The sequence below is a fragment of the Argopecten irradians genome, chromosome 8 (genome assembly GCF_041381155.1).
Source record: "Argopecten irradians isolate NY chromosome 8, Ai_NY, whole genome shotgun sequence".
In the NCBI taxonomy this organism is placed as follows: Eukaryota; Metazoa; Mollusca; class Bivalvia; order Pectinida; family Pectinidae; genus Argopecten; species Argopecten irradians.
Genome location: NC_091141.1, coordinates 18,334,798 through 18,355,164, shown reverse-complemented (window position 1 = coordinate 18,355,164; position 20,367 = coordinate 18,334,798). Strand labels below are relative to the sequence as shown.

General features: G+C 35.2%; 1 protein-coding gene across 6 annotated transcripts; it reads left to right on the top strand.

Moving 5' to 3' along the window:
- The first annotated feature begins 1,705 nt into the window (after positions 1–1,705).
- LOC138329568 (cytochrome P450 3A29-like) lies at positions 1,706–20,325 on the top strand. Of its 6 annotated transcripts, XM_069276647.1 has the most exons (16): positions 1,713–1,999; positions 7,572–7,683; positions 8,175–8,271; positions 8,611–8,663; positions 8,926–9,022; positions 9,519–9,635; positions 9,901–9,995; positions 10,386–10,534; positions 11,008–11,116; positions 11,859–11,874; positions 12,545–12,662; positions 12,840–12,997; positions 14,689–14,777; positions 15,716–15,853; positions 16,518–16,680; positions 17,351–20,325. In XM_069276647.1, exons 2-16 carry the CDS (start codon positions 7,613–7,615, stop codon positions 17,420–17,422), a joined length of 1,542 nt encoding a protein of 513 aa, XP_069132748.1. In that variant the 5' UTR covers positions 1,713–1,999; positions 7,572–7,612; the 3' UTR covers positions 17,423–20,325. The 6 variants fall into 6 exon arrangements, with proteins under 6 accessions (XP_069132746.1, XP_069132751.1, XP_069132748.1 ...); XM_069276645.1 differs by lacking the exon at positions 11,859–11,874 and having other exon boundaries at positions 1,706–1,831; positions 11,008–11,132; XM_069276644.1 differs by lacking the exon at positions 11,859–11,874 and having other exon boundaries at positions 1,714–1,999; positions 11,008–11,132.
- The last annotated feature ends 42 nt before the right edge of the window (positions 20,326–20,367 follow it).

Here is a 20,367-nt window from a genome sequence, read left to right as displayed (position 1 = left end):
TACCTATACAAGATAGAGTAAATTCATTTAGCTGGATGATATTTAAAAAAAAAAGTCTTTTTAGTAAATCTCTTTTAGGTGGATGATATTTACATATAGAAGATATAAGGAAACGCCTTAAGGTGGATGACATTTACATATAGTTATAATAGTAAAACTCCTTTAGCTGGATGATATTTACAGGGAAACGCCATTAGGAGGATAATAATTACATATAGTTTATATAGTAAATCTCCTTTAGCTGGATGATATTTATACAAAGTTTATATAGTAAAACTCCTTTAGCTGGATGATATTTATACAAAGTTTATATAGTAAAACTCCTTTAGCTGGATGATATTTATACAAAGTTTATATAGTAAAACTCCTTTAGCTGGATGATATTTATACAAAGTTTATATAGTAAAACTCCTTTAGCTGGATGATATTTATACAAAGTTTATATAGTAAAACTCCTTTAGCTGGATGATATTTATACAAAGTTTATATAGTAAAACTCCTTTAGCTGGATGATATTTATACAAAGTTTATATAGTAAAACTCCTTTAGCTGGATGATATTTATACAAAGTTTATATAGTAAAACTCCTTTAGCTGGATGATATTTATACAAAGTTTATATAGTAAAACTCCTTTAGCTGGATGATATTTACATTTAGAAGATATAAGGAAACGCCTTTAGGTGGATGATGTTTACATATAGTTTATATAGTAAAACTCCTTTAGCTGGATGATATTTCCAGGGAAATGCCTTTACGTGGATAACATTTACAAATAGTTTATATAGTAAATCTCCTTTAGCTGGATGAACTGTACTTTGCATCCAGATGCATACATTTTGAAATTTCTTGATAATGAAGTTGATAATTAATATTGATTTTTGGGTTTTTTTTGGTGTTTTTTTGCAAAAAACATGAAGCGAAATTTGGTGTATTTTTCAACTTAAAATTGTCATGACTAATTTTTGTCTGAAAATTATCATTTTGTCATGTATGTGAATGTTAATTTTAGTAATATGCATAGATTTCGAAATTTGTTCAGAAAACTGTATGATAATAAATTTATAAAACGCCCTTGTATAAATAGAAAACCGGTTACATAGCGAGAGTCTGGTGTATCCACGTCTCGGTTTTGTATGTCACAAATAGCTACTTTGGCAGACATTGTATTTATTACTTGTGTGCTTTGATAATGGTCAATGTTTTGGAGTATGATATACAACTTCAATAATACATTTTAATGTCGTTTAAAGGTGACAATAAAAGAAAAATAATGTTTTCGCTGCAAAAATACTTGTACATATATATATGTATAAATTAACGTCAGCAATTTTACCGAATTTCGAAGCTTTACTGTGTATTTGTAATGTTGGATATTTTTATAATATGTATTTTATTCCTCATTATAGCATACATATATGTATGTACAGGGCCTACAAATTCAATGTACACATATATTATATCTATTGGATATTTTGTTACGTTATCACACAATTAATTTATATTAATAACTTGTTGGCACAAAAAAGTCGCAAATACTTCATGTAAAACCACGAACATACATCTTGTATGCATACGCTGACGTACGCACAGAAACATGTTAGGTGAGTTTCTGCTACCAGTGTCGACTTCAAGTGTATCCAGGAAAATATAGTCGATAAACAATGTTTTGAACTATATAGTATTTATGTCCATTAGGTGGATGACATACTGTACTCCGCCATTGGTAGAGTATCCCGTGATTACAGTCATCACATACTGTATATGATACATGTACGTTGAAGAACCCGTTTCCGGTTTTAACACAACGGCCTTCGTTCTCGAGTAAACAACGTGTGTAACTGTGGCTTCCTTTTGTTACTTACTGGTGTATATTAATTAATACTATTTGTTTGTCTACTTCTCTTCCATCCGCGATTCTCCAGGAGTTACTGACGTCACGTATATATCCACCCCTGGACTATCTCCTACATTAAAACTGGAGGAAATAGAACAAAACAGGTAATTTTGCCCTCTGATGTACATAAAAAGAATTGTATAACTGCACACTGTGATTGACCATGTAACTTTGAAGGTGGGCGTCGCTCACTATGTAGTCTTCAAAGGAAGTTTTTGCAGACCTGTGATTGGTCAGTGTTTTTTTTCTGAAATGCATTCAGTTTTACTATGAGATAGTCCAGGGGTGGATAAAACGAAAGTAAAAATTTAGTAACGCCTGGAGTATCCAGGTTGCTTCCCTTGTTACTATTATGTCAATATTGTTAGATAGATATCATTTATCCTGCAACTGTCCCACATACTGACCCATAACTACTGCCGGATAAACTTGTGCTTTATCCGTCAATACGAAATGCTTTATCCGTCAATACGATCACGTGAATTTGTTCCATATCTGCCGGAACTTTTTCTAACTTGACCCAGAACTCGAACCTCCCGTTGAATGAAACGTCATTTAGTCCCGCTCCCACCGAAATGATGTCATTTTTACGATATCGAAAATCTCGTTTGGCGGTGTCGTCTTTTTCTCGGCTCATGGCAAAGGTATGTATTGTAAACGGGTAATTTCTTTTTTTGTTGAGTATTTTCATATTGTTTCAGTGATATTAACAGTTTGCACTGACATGCTTACTAGTATTGTCATTATCAGTGCATAATGATAGTACAACACGTGCGGCGATTCCTTTTTTTACGGGAATAGTCGCTGGCGTAGCAACGTCGGGTCATGACCCCACTTTTGGTGGGAACATATGAATGAATCGATTCCAATCAGCTGTTTAATCGAATTCGTTGACGATAACGGGAGAGAAAAAATATAGGTATTTTATTAAAAAATTGCAACTGTCGCGAGAATAAATGATATTTATTTGCGTGAAAAACTGTAAATATAAGGAAAAAGGCTTAGCCGGGGTTACATAATTTACACCAATCTCTCCCAGGGTTCATTGCGGTCCCCACATTCACCTCTGTCAACGGCTCACGGATTGGCCGTCTGTTGACCTCGGGTCACAGAATATTATGTCATGACGATTGTTTAATATATGTCGCCTCTTTTACATATTACGTCACAGTGATTGTGTTTGAAACGGCGGACGTCATATGCAAATCATGACTATTTACCTACAAGTAAATCTAGTGTATCCGCAAAAGAATCCGTTATTGTTTGGTTTGATATTGAATGATCAAATTATGTAATGTCAGAACTCACAGTCACTTACAGGAAAATGATACATATGTCACCTTACAGTATGTATTTGAGAATTTAGTATGTGTCCAAATACGATTTTCAAGAATCTTGAAATTTCGCTGGGCCGTTTACAGAGGTGATATTGTGGGAACCGCAATGCACCTTGGAAGAGATTGAATTTACACGTGCTCCATTATCATTATAACCTCATATCCTCAACAAAATAGAAATATATTTCTTAAATAAATCACACTGAATAGAATTACGGATGGTGTATGTAAATGCGCTTATTTATTTCCCACGGCAGTAAAAAAGAGTACACTCTCATTCGGTTCGTGAATGAATCTTTACCTCCGCATAAAAGAAGCGTCTCGCTTCGAGCGAAAACAAGTAAATAACTGTCAATTTGCTTTCGTTTTGAATGCCATAATGGTTACAGGATAAACAGAATGTACGGTTAGTATCTTACAATACAAGTTTTACTTTGTTGCTCGACACAGAAAGCCGAGGTGACTCGCCAAAGCCTCGTTATCTCGACTTTCCTAAGTCTCGAACCAAAATAAACCTTGTATTATAAGACTCTTTCATATGTGGATTTGAAGGATAGGGATATTCTACCCGAGGGTCACAAAATGTAGTAAAACCAGAGGCTTGCCGAGGGTTTTGCAACATTTTGTGATCCCAAGGATACAATATCCCTATCCTTCATATCCACTTATGAGAGAGTATTTTTCTTTCATACCTCGATGTTTTAATTTTACAACTATAATATCCCGCCATATTCAAATAAATTCGAAGAAATCCACGACTGGAAGTAAATTTTCCATACATGAAAATTTACGTGATATTTTCAACACAAATTCTGTTATTTGCATCTTTCATAGTAAAACCAGTCATATTTCTGAAAAAAATGTTAAATTTTTTCCGAGGAAATAGAGATTTTGTTGACGTCGTGACGTCACGAGGCTTTATTACACGGGTAGCAATGCAATACTGCAGCCTCAGGCGACATGAGTGTATTGCCCTTGACCAGCCAGTATTACACTCGTAGGTATGAAAGAATGTAAGATACTGACCATGTATTCTCTCTATATATATACCTGACGATCATTTGTGGCGTTTTTTCACTAAGACGAAGTTATTGCGTGCTATATAGGGATTGGATTGCGCTTTTATGTTGAATATTGAATATTGAATATTGAATATATTCTTAGAGGAATTGCTCCATACAAGCATGGTCAACATAAAAGCGCAATCCAATCCCTATATTTACACTCATACGACTTTTTTTATTTATATTTTATGCTATAAAATCGTCATTTTAATTTGACGTAATTATTCATTAAATGTTGTTCAAAAGTGGGAGGAGCTTACTCAATTGAACAGCGAAAGATGACTCTTCACGTAAGGTAGAATTATTCATCCGCGACGACAATAAAGTTCAATATTTCATTGTAAAATAAACATGACAAACAAAGTAAATTTCAGAGAAATTTTTTTTTCATCAGATCAGAACTTTAAATATATATCAAATTTTGCTAAAAGATAATATATAGCGTAATAACATAAAGAATTTGTACTCGGCCACATGTGTGAACTCAGTGACCGTTTTTGTGCAGTGAGGCGAACCTGACGCACGCTTACACACTGGAGTTTGCTGAAGTTGTCAAAACACCGATATTCAAGTAGCTCAACGTGTTTGAGATTGTCGTCTGACTTGACGATATTACATCCTTGGGAGCCATGTGATTATATAATCTACGCTTAGATCCATCGCCATCTACAGACAGAACATTTTCACTTGTGTTCGATGGGTACAATGTCGAATGTATTTGTGGTGACGCGCAACTGTCAATACGTGGATTACTAGCGGTGCATGTTTTATAATATACACATGATTAAATTATCAAAGAACAAAGACAAGAGGATATGTTTATAACTGACCTCTGTCAGAGGGGCTCACGCCCGTCCACCCCAAAGACGCGATCGTAGGATGAACACAGACACAGAGGTAATGTTTACATTTGACAGCACTGCACGTCGCCCCGGTCGGGATATTTTCCCGTTGGTTTATGCATATTTTCAGTTGGTATCATATATAAATATAAAACATATATGTATTGTTTACATTTTCCCAAAATTCTATGAAAAACATCAATATACACGTAATGTTGTGTCAAAATGTAAACAAAGCCATGTGTTTCTTTTAAAAAAAGTAGCCCCTTTACGTTGCATAGTACATTTTCATACGCAAGTTCAAAGTTCAATGTTACCATGCAGTTATGGTAAACAAAATCGGCTAGTACTTGCGTTCAGTGAACAAGCCTAGCAAGTGTAAATATATATATTTGGATATAATTGCTCACACAAAGTAACCTAGATGTGCATTTCAAAGGAATAACATTTGCATTTTTTCACAATAAGAACCAGCATAAAACAAGCATAGTTGACAACATAAAAGCTTACTTTTAGTATACATATTAAAAATTCCATTGAATACTTTACTCTGGCACTGCCTGTGTGTCTTCCGGGAGGCAAATATTTTTCGATCTAGCATTGCTTGTCTCCTGTTTGGTATGCCATTGTAATTATCTTTGTTGACTAGTTGCATATATAGATATATTAATCCCCTAAACCTGTCTATATACATTAGGTTCGTTTTTAGTTTGTCTAAATATATAAGCAAGTATAGGGTACTATCTATAATTATTGTTTCATTATTATGAATATGAATGTTATCCTTTGATTTGGACAAACTACTAAAAAATGCGCTTTTTGTTTGATTTATTAACGTCCTATTAACAGCTATGGTCATGTTAGGACGGCCTCCCATGTATGCGGTGTGTTGCGTGTATGTTGTGCGAGGTGAGTGTACTGGGAGACTGCGGTATGTTCGTGTTGTGTCTTCTTGTATAGTGGAACTATTGCCCTTTTTATAGTGCTATATCACTGAAGCATGCCGCCGAAGACACCGAGCAACACACCCCACCCGGTCACATTATACTGACAACGGGCGAACCAGTCGTCCCACTCCCTGTATGCTGAACGCTAAACAGGAGCAGAAACTACCACTTTTATAGACTTTGGTGTGTCTCGGCCAGGGGACAGAACCCAGAGCCTTCCTCACAGGGGCGAACGCTCAACTCAAGTCCAAAAGTGAGGCGGTGCCAAGGGAGGCATTAGGAAAGATAAAGTCAGTTAGGAAGAAGAGAAATGATAAGATCCTGAATTTAGTCGCCTTTTACGATCATGCAATAAGGGCAGCAGGTACAATTCTAACGCCCTACCTGCAGGGCCGTTGACCCGGCAATAACCGTTAGTGTTTAACATAAATAAGAAAATCGATAAACCTAAAAACAAATTAAAAGGGTTGAAAACTGAAGAAAAAAATATCTAAAATATTCTTCCATTTACCAGATATATCAGTAATGGAGACTTTTAAAAAGTAACTCCCTTGCCAGTGGAACCGGTGAAGACTATTGTTTGTCTCCGTTTGTCTGTCTCCGGTTGTTAGTCTTTACAACGGATCCATATGGACTTTGATGAAGCTTTATAAAATGATAGCTTATGAAGTAAAACAGCTAATTGGGATTAAATTTCGGGTTAAAAGGTCTACGACAAAGATTAATATCACTATTACTACAAATAGATTGTTTTAGCAAATGTTGTTTTCCAGATGATACGAGTAATTTGAAAATGTATTGATTGATTTTGATCAAGGTTTATATAACAGTAGCTTATAGTATGATGAAGCACAGCTTCTGATTGAATTTCGAGTCAAAAGGTTTGCTACAAAGGTCACTGTAACTTAAAAATAAATAGATTTTATTGACAAATGTGAGGTTTGCAGATGATAACTTGAGAATAGATAAATGACTTTTGATGGTACTTGACCTAACATCACAACAAAGGCCAAATTTACTAAATATAAACTGTTTAGGTTTCCACACAATTCTGTGAGATATCATGCTATATATATGACATATTGTAATCTATAGATGTGGACGGGGACGTGTGTTTCATACAACACCTGCTGTAATTTTATTTATTTAACGAAATGTTCGGATTCATAATGCAACGATTGCTAAGAGGTTTAGTACGCCAATCACTGACATACATACACAAGAGGAGGATATCTTTATATCACCTTAGCTATATATAGAACACAGGTAGTAAACAGTGTGTATGGGTAAAACGAAACCTTACAAGTAATGAAATCGGCCATTCAACGTTATAAACTAGACCGTCTGATAACACAGGCTTCAACATGAAATCGGTGTGATTCATATTGCATACAGCAAGTTATTGACATTGTGCGTCATAACGTACACTGTGCACACTGGTATTAACACAGCACATCATTAACAGTGTGTCCCATTACCACTGTAGACACTGGTCTCCCGCAGTAGGAACACAGGACAGGCGAGGAAATGGACGTCCTAGGGATACCTATACTGGTATGGCTAGCTCTCATTCTGGGCTCCATCCTCCTGTATATATAGTAAGTACAGTTTCAGTGTAAGACAGTATCGTTTAAAGTTACTGATTCGTATTACAATGTGTGACTAAGGGCCCAGGTCCAACTAAAATATTGGCTGGAACCGGAGTCTGAGGTCGAAAATTCAACTTTTAATTTTGTTTTCGTAGAAAAGTGAGGGGGGTGTGTGTGTGTGGGGGGGAGTCGAATTAGGTCGGGGGTAAAAAATTAAGGTCGGTCGTGCAACCAACAAAGACCCAAAGACCTATTATTTTTTTGGCCTTACTACTGTACATAATTTAATGATTGTATATTTCAGTATGATGTGACGTCATAGTATATTTCAGTATGATGTGACGCCATTTTATGTGTCAGTATGATGTGACGTCATTGTATATTTCAGTATGATGTGACGCCATTTTATGTTTAAGTATGATGTGACGTCACTGTATATTTCAGTATGATGTGACGTCATTCTATATTTCAGTATGATGTGACGTCAATGTATATTTCAGTATGATGTGCCGTCATTTTTGGACGTTCAAAAGAATGGGGGTGCCTGGTCCCAAACCTCGACTGATAATTGGTAGTATGGGAACCTTGATAAAACAGGTAAATGTTACTGTAATGACACTAACGTTAAATAAATTGGGAGTCGGGAGAAAATTATTTTGTTATTTTCCATAGTATAGAATGCTCTAGAGTTTCCGACGTCTATCCGGCTCTCCCCTTATATTTGCTTGGGTCGTGCCTTTCCACTATATTGTAAATGGTGCGGTTGTTCAAAGGGCAAATATCTTAATCATAGTTGAACAGTTTAACGAGAATTTTAAAATCAAGTAAAATTTAATTTCTTGTAATACTAACTCTACAAGCTTTTTTACCTACCTACTTATGTAAATGTGGGGATATTTTCAATCTGTTGGATTTGTCTAGTTTTCATTTTGACAGGGTATTCGTGAGTTTGACCGGAAAGGTATTCAGGAATACGGTAAAGTGTTCGGGTACGTATGGTTTACATGTGTTGAAATGTTCGGGCAGTTATAGGTTACATATATTCAAAATATGTATCAAGATAAAGATATTTTATAATTTCCATCAAGTTGTTAGCCAGAGGTGACGTATGTAGACGTGTCTTCCCTAATTATGAAGACGTGGTCTGTTATTCCATGTGTTTACTATAACATCTGTGGATAAAATATGTTGAAATAAATTATATATATATCCACCTATGATTTGTCAGTACCATTTCATTATTATGTGTAGATATTACGACCTGCTGTCCACTAACTTGGTTGTTGCTGACAAACAGATGTTAAGGGAAATCTTCGTGAAGCAGTTCAATAATTTCTCAGACAGAAGGGTGCGTAATCTTTCTCAGTCAATTATGTAACATTATAAAGGAAATTTCACTAACAGGTATGGCTCAGGTAATAATTCAAATGTATTTTGATATTTTAGGTGTAGTCTATGTTTCATACCATGTAATGAGTTTAACGTTTATTAGTATATACATTTAATTATGTATTTAATATCTAGGCCGTGTCAATCATTGTGTCTACATAGATACCAGTTAAATATTTATTTTCTTACTACCGTCTATGCAAATAGCGTACTGCTAAAGTTTTTTGACATTTATAAAGAGAAAGGAGGGGAATGAGCGCGATTATTTTGAAATTCTATGTAAGATATGATAGGGTTATTGTCGTTAGTGTGAGTCCAGCCCATTTATTGTGTACGGCCACATAGCCATACTATAGCCCAACCGAACGACTCACAGAAACAACCTCAATATTTACACAAGAAAAACCGTGCTCAAGTGACTTATACACTAAGGGTAACCGAGACATGTTTTACAGACGCTCGACGACTTTAATGGAGACTTGGAACCATGTCTGTTCAACATAAAGGGAGAGCATTGGAAACAGAGCAGAAGTATTGTTTCCCCGGCGTTCTCATCCGGAAAACTGCGTCAGGTATTCTAATGTTTGTCTATTGTTTATTTCCAACCTTTAGTACTAAATTCATCTCATTCTCAATTTATCTTAATTGCTAATACATCCATGTGGATTTCCACAAGCTTTAACTAATAAACATTATGGGGAAGTTGTAAGGTCGACATCCAAATCGTAAAGATAGAATCGGTCTTTGAAGTTTTTATATGAGTTGATATTATAACATTTTATATCATTTTTGGTGAATTGTAATTTCATACTATTAACCTGATGTAATTTTTTAAAGATGGTACCATTGATAGCTGAAGCGTGTAATACTCTTGTGGGGACAGTGAGGCGTGCACTTAAATCATCGGACAATGGACAACTGGAAATGAAAAGGTGATTTTTCAAAAGCAGACTTACATGAACCTCCAGAATGCTAATAAGTAATATGAAAACATCCGGACTACTTTAATCAGTAATTTTAAAAGCTCTTATTTCAGGGCAAAATATATAATGTATGTAATGATAAATACAAGTGTAGTTGTTTTTAGATGTACTTATAAATGTTATTATAATGATAGTTCAAACTAAGATATCTTACCTCACATTGTTTGTTATTCCAATGCATAAGTAAATTAAGGAAGAAAACACATCAGAATGAGAAGCAAGCCGTCCTGATAAATCTAACTTTTATTCTGCAGGCTATTTTCAGGATAAATTAAGAAAGAAAACAAATATCAGAATGAAAAGCTAGCCATGCTGAAATATCTTACTTTTATTCTGCAGGCTATTTTCCGGATACACAATGGATGTGATCAGCTCCACAGCTTTCGGTATCCGGATAGATTCACAGGGAAATCCAGATGACCTGTTTGTAAAACATGCTAAAAAGATGTTTGACGTTTCACAAGCTAACCCTTGGATGTTGTTCCTGTGTTGGTATCATATGTTGACTTTTAGTTTTACTATTACAGTATATTATCTTCTAGTTAAGTCCTTCAGCGAAGACTACTCGCCGTGACATTCACTTACATGTGTCTGTTAGATTAATGATCGCGTCCTTGTCAGACAGTCCACAAATACGATAAACAAGAACCTAAAGATGCTGCTCCTTCCTAGTATTTAACATACAGTGCGACATTATCATCATTTGTATGTATGAAGTTGATAAAGTGCGCCGTATTTCAGTATGGCCATTAAAATACATACCTTAAACACACGCGATTTACGTCGGAGTACTGGGAAACTAGCTCCTACAAGACATTTTTTAGTTAGCACAGCAATACAAACACAACTTCAACAACAAAGTTTGAAAATTTGATGCAAATGTCTGCAAATACACATTTGATAAGTACAGTTGACGACGTTGTTTGACACTGCCTAACGATTGTTAATTTGTTATTTTCAGTATTATTTCCAGCATTGAAACCTTTGTTTGTGAGACTAGGAGTATGCCTCTACCCGAAGGATAGTATGGAGTACTTCCGGACACTGACTAAAAAGTTACTAGAGGACAGGCGAACACACGACGAGGTAAGATAGACAGTATGGAGTACTTCCGGGCACTGACTAAAAAGTTACTAGAGGACAAGCGAACACACGACGAGGTAAGATAGACAGTATGGACTACTTCCAGACACTGACTAAAAAGTTACTAGACTGAGGATAGAAGAACACACGACGAGGTAAGATAGACAGTATGAACTACTTCCGGACACTGACTAAAAAGTTACTAGAGGACAGAAGAACACATGACGAGGTAAGATAGGCAGTATGAAGTACTTCCGGACACTGACTAAAAAGTTACTAGAGGATAAGAACACACGACGAGGTAAGATAGACAGTATGAAGTACTTCCGGACACTGACTAAAAAGTTACTAGAGGACAGGCGAACACACGACGAGGTAAGATAGACAGTATGGAGTACTTCCGGACACTGACTAAAAAGTTACTAGAGGACAAGCGAACACACGACGAGGTAAGATAGACAGTATTAAGTACTTCCGGACACTGACTAAAAAGTTACTAAAGGACAGGCGAACACACGACGAGGTAAGATAGACAGTATGAAGTTCTTCCGGACACTGACTAAAAAGTTACTAGAGGACAGAAGAACACACGACGAGGTAAGATAGACAGTATTAAGTACTTCCGGACACTGACTAAAAAGTTACTAAAGGACAGAAGAACACACGACGAGGTAATATAGACGGTATGAAGTACTTCTGGACACTGACTAAAAAGTTGCTAGAGGACAGAAGAACACACGACGAGGTAAGATAGATGGTATGAAGTACTTCTGGACACTGACTAAAAAGTTACTAGAGGATAGAAGAACACACGACGAGGTAAGATAGACAGTATGAAGTACTTCCGGACACTGACTAAAAAGTTACTAGAGGACAGGCGAACACACGACGAGGTAAGATAGACAGTATGAAGTACTTCCGGACACTGACTAAAAAGTTTCTAGAGGACAGGCGAACACACGACGAGGTAAGATAGACAGTATGGAGTACTTCCGGACACTGACTAAAAAGTTACTAGAGGACAGGCGAACACACGACGAGGTAAGATAGACAGTATGGAGTATTTCCGGACACTGACTTAAAAGTTACTAGAGGACAGGGGAACACACGACGAGGTAAGATAGACAGTATGAAGTACTTCCGGACACTTACAAAGTTATCGGGGCTAATCATATCATATATCCGTTGCTTTGCTACAATTACAGGAAAACATAAGGTTTGAGGGTGCACTGATAAACATATAATGATGAAAATGAAATGTTAAAGATTACCAGATTAGCAGGAGAAGGGTTGCTGGCAATCGGGTTTGTTCTGTATAAACATGATAATCGAAAAAGTGATGTTGGGCAATAGCAAAAATAAATTTAGCACATAGAAGAGAAATCATTTTACCAAAATATGGCTTCAACCTGTAGGTAGGGAGGAAAGATTTCCTCCAGTTGATGATTGACGCCCAGGAAGGCAGATTGGAGCCAGAACCGGAAGATCAAGAAGAGAAACAAACCTGTCCTAATCCGACCAGACACACGAAAGGTAAAATGTATCAGTAGACAATTAAAGGTGCATTTGAAATTAATTTAAGTAACAAGATATTTATAAAATCATATTATTTTTCATTTTCTGTGATTTTACACAGTAATTCACTCACCTATCCATTTCCACATCATCTCGTTACACAAGTCGCTGGGACTTATTGTATCTGTTACATAGGTCTGACGTTTGAGGAAATTCTGGGGAATGCCCAGCTCTTCTTCATGGCTGGGTACGACTCTACGTCTATAACCTTAACCATGACAGCATATAACCTAGCTACCTACCCAGAGTGTCAGGATAGACTACGACAGGAGATTCAGGAACAGATTGGGCAGGTATGCCAGGGGTATTCTAAATAAAAGCAATAAAATACAGCATCTTTATTATCTTACGTGTAAATGGCACAGATACACAAACTGTACTTGGGAATGACACAGATACTCAAACTGTACTTGTGACACACAGATACACAAACTGTACTTGTGAATGACGCAGATAAACAAACTGTACTTGTGAATGACACAGATACTCAAACTGTACTTGTGAATGACACAGATATACAAACTGTACTTGTGAATGACACAGATACTCAAACTGTACTTGTGAATGACACAGATACACAAACTGTACTTGTGAATGACACAGATACTCAAACTGTACTTGTGAATGACACAGATAAACAAACTGTTCTTGTGAATGACACAGATACTCAAACTGTACTTGTGAATGACACAGATAAACAAACTGTACTTGTAAATGACAGATAAACAAACTGTACTTGTGAATGACACAGATACACAAACTGTACTTGTGAATGACACAGATAAACAAACTGTACTTGTAAATGACAGATAAACAAACTGTACTTGTGAATGACACAGATACACAAACTGTACTTGTGAATGACACAGATACTCAAACTGTACTTGTGAATGACACAGATAAACAAACTGTACTTGTAAATGACAGATACACAAACTGTACTTGTGAATGACACAGATAAACAAACTGTACTTGTAAATGACAGATACACAAACTGTACTTGTGAATGACACAGATACACAAACTGTACTTGTGAATGACACAGATAAACAAACTGTACTTGTGAATGACACAGATACACAAACTGTACTTGTGGATGACACAGATAAACAAACTGTTCTTGTAAATGACACAAATATACAAACTGTTCTTGTGAATGACACAGATACACAAACTGTACTTGTGAATTACAGATACACAAACTGTACTTGTGAATGACACAGATACACAAACTGTACTTGTGAATGACACAGATACACAAACTGTACTTGTGAATGACACAGATACTCAAACTGTACTTGTGAATGACACAGATATACAAACTGTACTTGTGAATGACACAGATACACAAACTGTACTTGTGAATGACACAGATAAACAAACTGTACTTGTGAATGACACAGATAAACAAACTGTACTTGTGAATGACACAGATAAACAAACTGTACTTGTGAATGACACAGATAAACAAACTGTACTTGTGAATGACACAAATACACAAACTGTACTTGTAAATGATAGATACACAAACTGTACTTGTGAATGACACAGATACACAAACTGTTCTTGTGAATGACACAATTACACAAAACCTGTGCTTGTGAATGACAGATACACAAACTGTACTTGTGAATGACACAGATAAACAAACTGTACTTGTGAATGACACAGATAAACAAACTGTACTTGTGAATGACACAGATAAACAAACTGTACTTGTGAATGACACAGATAAACAAACTGTACTTGTGAATGACACAGATAAACAAACTGTACTTGTGAATGACACAAATACACAAACTGTACTTGTAAATGACAGATACACAGACTGTTCTTTTGAATGACACGGATACACAAACTGTTCTTGTGAATGACACAAATACACAAAATGTTCTTGGTCTTGAAATATTACACTATGTAATAACCAAAGCCACAAAGGAACTTTACTTTAGAAATGTTATTTGCCTTTAATAACCGTTTACAGAAAGATATCGACATGGAGAACATCAAACAACTTCCTTATCTCGACATGTGTGTTAACGAGTCTCTACGGATGTTTCCTCCAGTGCTGAGGTAGGTTGTTTTCCTCCAGTGCTGAGGTAGGATGTTTCCTCCAGTCCTGAGGTAGGTTGTTTTTCTCCAGTGCTGAGGTAAGTTGTTTTCCTCAAGTGCTGAGGTAAGTTGTTTTCCTCCATTGCTGAGGTAAGTTGTTTTCCCCCAGTGCTGAGGTAGGTTGTTCTCCTTTCGTTAAGTTGTTCAAGGCCACGCTAAAGAAGCCAGTTTTAATGTGGATTTTACCCCTGGAAATATCTACGATTCGTCAATGTTCTTTTCTGATACCTTTGACTTTCATAGGTTTTTTCTCTATATAGATTTCCTTTCGAGTCATAAAGGCACGATATAAATTACATTTGTGAAGTCATCCATTGCCTTGCTAGTACAATATCCAACAGAAACAACAGACCTCACCTTTGGCTGTCCAAAATGTTACCTTTAGCAGTCCATTATTTACCTGTAACTGTCCAAAAAGTTCGAACTTATTAAACAGCTACCTGTTAATAATGGACTATCAAAGGTAACATATTGTACAGCACTAGGTAAAGGTTTTCTTAGAAATGTGATTTACAATGAATAATGAATACAGAATTTCAAAATTCATATTTTTCTCAAATATATAGACAAACCACACCGACCCACTCCTTTAACATGTACACTTCAAATGGACATTAACATGTAAATCCAATGACCTTAATTCTAGGCATACAGGTAAAAATCCTAATTGACAAAACATATATCAAAGCACTTACCATAGCAGACAAATTCCAGCACGAAATACTTGTAACAAATATCATACACATTACTAAAAGAGAGAGCAGCATAGTTTTTATTGGTGTTGACGCTTTAAATTACCTGTACCAAATGATATATTACTGACAAATGCTGACGACCGTTTAAATTGAAGTTATCTGGCTTCAATTGTCGTTTACATGGTAATTATGTTATCTTTACAGGTTACATAGAAAATGTGTGAAGACAACAAAGGTGAAGGATGTAACGATTCTCGCCGGGACGATGATCACTATACCGGTATACACCATGCAGCATGATCCGGAAGTATGGGAGAAACCGGAAGTGTTCAATCCTGAGAGGTAAATAAGGTCATAAGTCATTTATCTCCAAAAATTCGTATATGTCCACTCTAAATATATAACAAAGTTATGTTTGATGTTGTTATTTTTGTTAGAGGTAACCTCGACTTACGTACTTATAACTTCCTTCATATTATATCAAGATTCATGGAATTCAATCCTTACTTAATTATACATTGTATGAAATAAGTTAATTATATTCATATGAAATTAACATAATTCTCAAGCCTTATGTTACTTAAACAAAACATAAAACCAAGATTATGTTTCCTTTTTTCCATTATGGAAATAGGGGATATTTTGAGTGGTGATATTCTTTAATGTCGTATAGTATGATCAACTGATGTCAGTTAAAACGGCCTTGAACGCATGTAGCGTGTTACATTTGTGTGTGTCTTGGAATACTGTTTGGCACGTGTCTTTAAAAAACTCCTGTCAATATGATACATATTATACTTTACTGATAACGGGAACAAACATTGCATCATCTCCTTTATAAAAAATATCTTCTATACAGAAAATGGTGTATCAACATAGCAGAGGATAAGCGTTAAACTGATAAGTATTTATTAAATTGACCAAACATTCATGATACTCAGCTACTAATCTATTTTATATAACTATCTGATTCACTAAATTATATTAGCTAACTATATAATTTAAGATTCGCCCCTTCTGAAAGAGAACACCGTGACCCTATGGACTTTCTCCCTTTTGGTTACGGCCCACGGAACTGTATAGCCATGCGGCTCGCTTTAATGCAGGCCAAAATGGCGATCGTGGAACTTGTACGCAACTTCCGGATAAGCGTCGGCGATAAAACTGATGTGCGTATAAATTATTATTTTTTCTTTCTTTTCATATTAAATCTGGCTTTCTGATTGAATATTATTTTCATATCACCATGAAAAAATCCAACCGATAATGGCGCAAAAATCTGACTTGATCGTGACGTCACAATAGAACATTGACGTCGCGAATTGATTTGGAAAACAAATCTCTGAAAAAACAATAGAATCGTGCATTAACTAGTGTTTTATTTGATCAAAGTGACTAAAACTTAATTATAATCATTGATGTCATTATTTATTTTTAATTTCGTTGGGTTTTGAAAAAAATTGTGTTTGCAAACTTCTAGGTGAATCTGCTAAAATGTTTTCATACCCCGATGCAATGAAAGAAAACACGTCCGTTTTCTCCTTATTTGCCAGTACTTTTTACGTTTAAACTGCTTGGTATAAAAACGCGTAGCATACGATTTAACGATTTATATTGGCAAAATATCAAAATGTATTGGGGAGAAATGAAAGTATTGCTTTTTATTTTGATGATAAATTAAAAATCTTGGAACAGAAAGTGAAAAAAATTAGATCCAATATAGATTGTTGATTGGGTCTTAGTATTATTAACTTTGATCATATGGCTGGTTTTGCTTGATATTATAAGTTTATAGATATATGATTGTATATTTTTTAACCTTGTATCCAATGTTTGCAGGTGCCACCTAAACTTCTGGATCACGTTGTGTTGAAGCCGTTGCATATGTGGCTGAGACTAGAAGAGCTTTAGTTCAGGTGAACGATTTATCCTGACGTAAACTCTCTCTCTCGCCGTACTGTACTATACTGTACTATACTGTTCTGTACTATCCGTACAGTTAATCTTTGATGTATGATGTATATAGTCCTGTCGGACGTACAGATGAAGATAAGAAAACGTTATGAGGTGTTATACATAATACGAGAGAGTAACACATTCTGAAATAGCATACTACTCACCTTTTCCGTCATTTCTTTGATTCTTTTACAAAAGTATGTAGTATATAAAGAATGTACATAGAGGTTACACAATGAGTGGGTGTTGAATATTGAATTTATTCCACACGAGTGAGTTATTTTTTAAAAGTTACAAAAGACACGAGCTTTAGCGAGTGTCTTTTGTAACTTTTAAAAAATAACTTACGAGTGTGGAATTGATTCAATATTCAACAACCACGAGTAGTGTGACCTGTTTCTACCACAATAATATTCGTTTTTAGCCGATAGAAATACGGCAGGGATACGGTAACGTGTATTTACCGAAATATGCAAATAAGGTGTAGTAATATTTTCATTAGCAAAAAGACACTAATTAGTATTCAAAAGTCATCGTTTGATAAAGAATCCGTCGATATCAAATTCTTCTAATTGGGAACATCTTTAGGGTCAAATAATATTCATTTAACGTCTTATTGAGTTCAAATCTTCAAAATTGCTTCCAGAAAATAAAAAAACTCAATATCGGACTACATGTATACATGTAAAAGCATTCGGACGACACGGCATCGTCTATTTCCCGCCAGATAATCATCAAGCCATCACCGTCAAGATCAAGTTCGTTTCATACACATTAAAACTACGAAACTCATCAGTAAAATTCTTGTCCGACAAGATGTATTATTAGTACTTATGATAAAAGGTCAATTTAACATGTATGAAAACGTCACGTATTTAGACACAATGACCACGGCGCATACGCTTTCCAACAGCCTGCAGTTTTGGACGTCAAGCGGCCATCACAACATAGAATGACGTCATTTGATTATTGATGACAATGATGACGTGACACTGAGAAAGAAGTAGTTCGGTCAAAGTTCACCGTGTCAGCCAATCAGAATGCGTACAGAGTTTATACCACGTGTGGTATAAACAAATTGTTAATCAACAGCTGCAGTGTTTATTCAATGACCTGAGAGTTGAATAACACCGCCTATTGTGGTAGAATAAAGTATATACAATTCTATGAAAAATGTGTAACGACAGATTGAAACAGAATACTTAAAAAAACTAAGCATACATAGGTACTTTATCATGGAGGTTTATATATAGCAGAGCATCAACCATTTGTTTAGTGATATATTACTGTTAACGCAGGGAAGAGAAATGTACATGTATTACTGGTATCAAAGGAACCCCAACATTGTAGTGTTTCGAGCTAACAGACAAATGTTGATATACCTCGACGGAGAAACATCAACTGGCATTAAAAAGGACACAAGAATAAAACAATACCACAATATAAAAGATAAAACGCTAGGAGTGGATAATAATCACGCAGAAAATAATCAAATCCCTCAAACTCCTAGTAGAACATTTCTTATCTCTTTGTCTATTAGCTTTGTGCCACCTCATATCCCAATATAGCATTGACAAATACATTGCTTCGGGTATTTTGTACAATTTTTTAGTGCTTCAACGGCGAGTCAATTTTTTTCCAAGAAAAAAAGGCAAAGCTACATTGTGATAGATACTATTGCTACAATATAGATAACAAGACAATAAGGCAAAGCTGCATTGTGATAGATACTATTGCTACAATATAAATAACAAGATAATAAGGCAAAGCTACATTGTGATAGATACTATTGCTACAATATAGATAACAAGACAATAAGGCAAAGCTGCATTGTGGTAAATAATATTGTTTTAAAATAAACAACAAAATAATTAGGCAAAGCTACATTGTGGTAAATTATATTGTTTTGAAATAAACAACAAAATAATTAGGCAAAGCTACATTGTGGTAAATAATATTGTTTTGAAATAAACAACAAAATAATTAGGCAAAGCTACATTGTGGTAAATAATATTGTTTTAAAATAAACAACAAAACAATTAGGCAAAGCTACGTTGTGGTAAATAATATTACTACATTATAATATAACAAGCGTCGTTACCTTAAATTCCAACAACTGATATTTTGTTCTTTCCAACATCACAAAATGTGACCAAGAAGCTGCACATATGATCAACTAATTGTAAGTAATGCAGTGTAGTTAACTATAATCAGATTGGAGTTATTTCCCTTTGTCTCTTATGTGATATATAAAGGATCTTACATGGGTGATTATATAATATGGAAGGTCTATGTATGGTTTGGTCCCTTTAGGCTTTAATATTCGTCAAATTTCCAAACCTGTTATTTAGTGATTAAAATAGCTAATGTTAAATATTGATTACATCTCTGATACATTTCGTATAATAGTTGTGTTTTTTGCAGATACCTTTCTCATGGTAATCATCCAAAATATGCATAAATTTGGCAAACTTGAGAATTTGATCATAGTTTTTGTTCTAAAAATCATAGAGCGCATCCTTGAACAAACTGATATTTCTCAGAAAAATGTATCTTAAATGCCTTCATATTCTCTGTAAACATTACGTTTGTTTGTTTGAGAAAAATTGTCACGAAACTGGCTGAAAATGACCAAAATTTCACATACGCTCAATTAATGCATATTTTGGATAGTTACCATGACAACAACACTTGTAATAATGAGAAACCAAAACCACAGATGACTCAGGGAGGGGAAACACCTAATATTTCAAACACAACAGCAGCTTAATTTGTAACACCAAGTTGGACCATTGATAGATTTGGGGGCCAATAAGGACCCAAACCAGACATAGTCCTTTATTAAACAGTTAACTATTTTAGTTATTTCTCTTTATCTTTTAAAGAGTCATGTGATATAC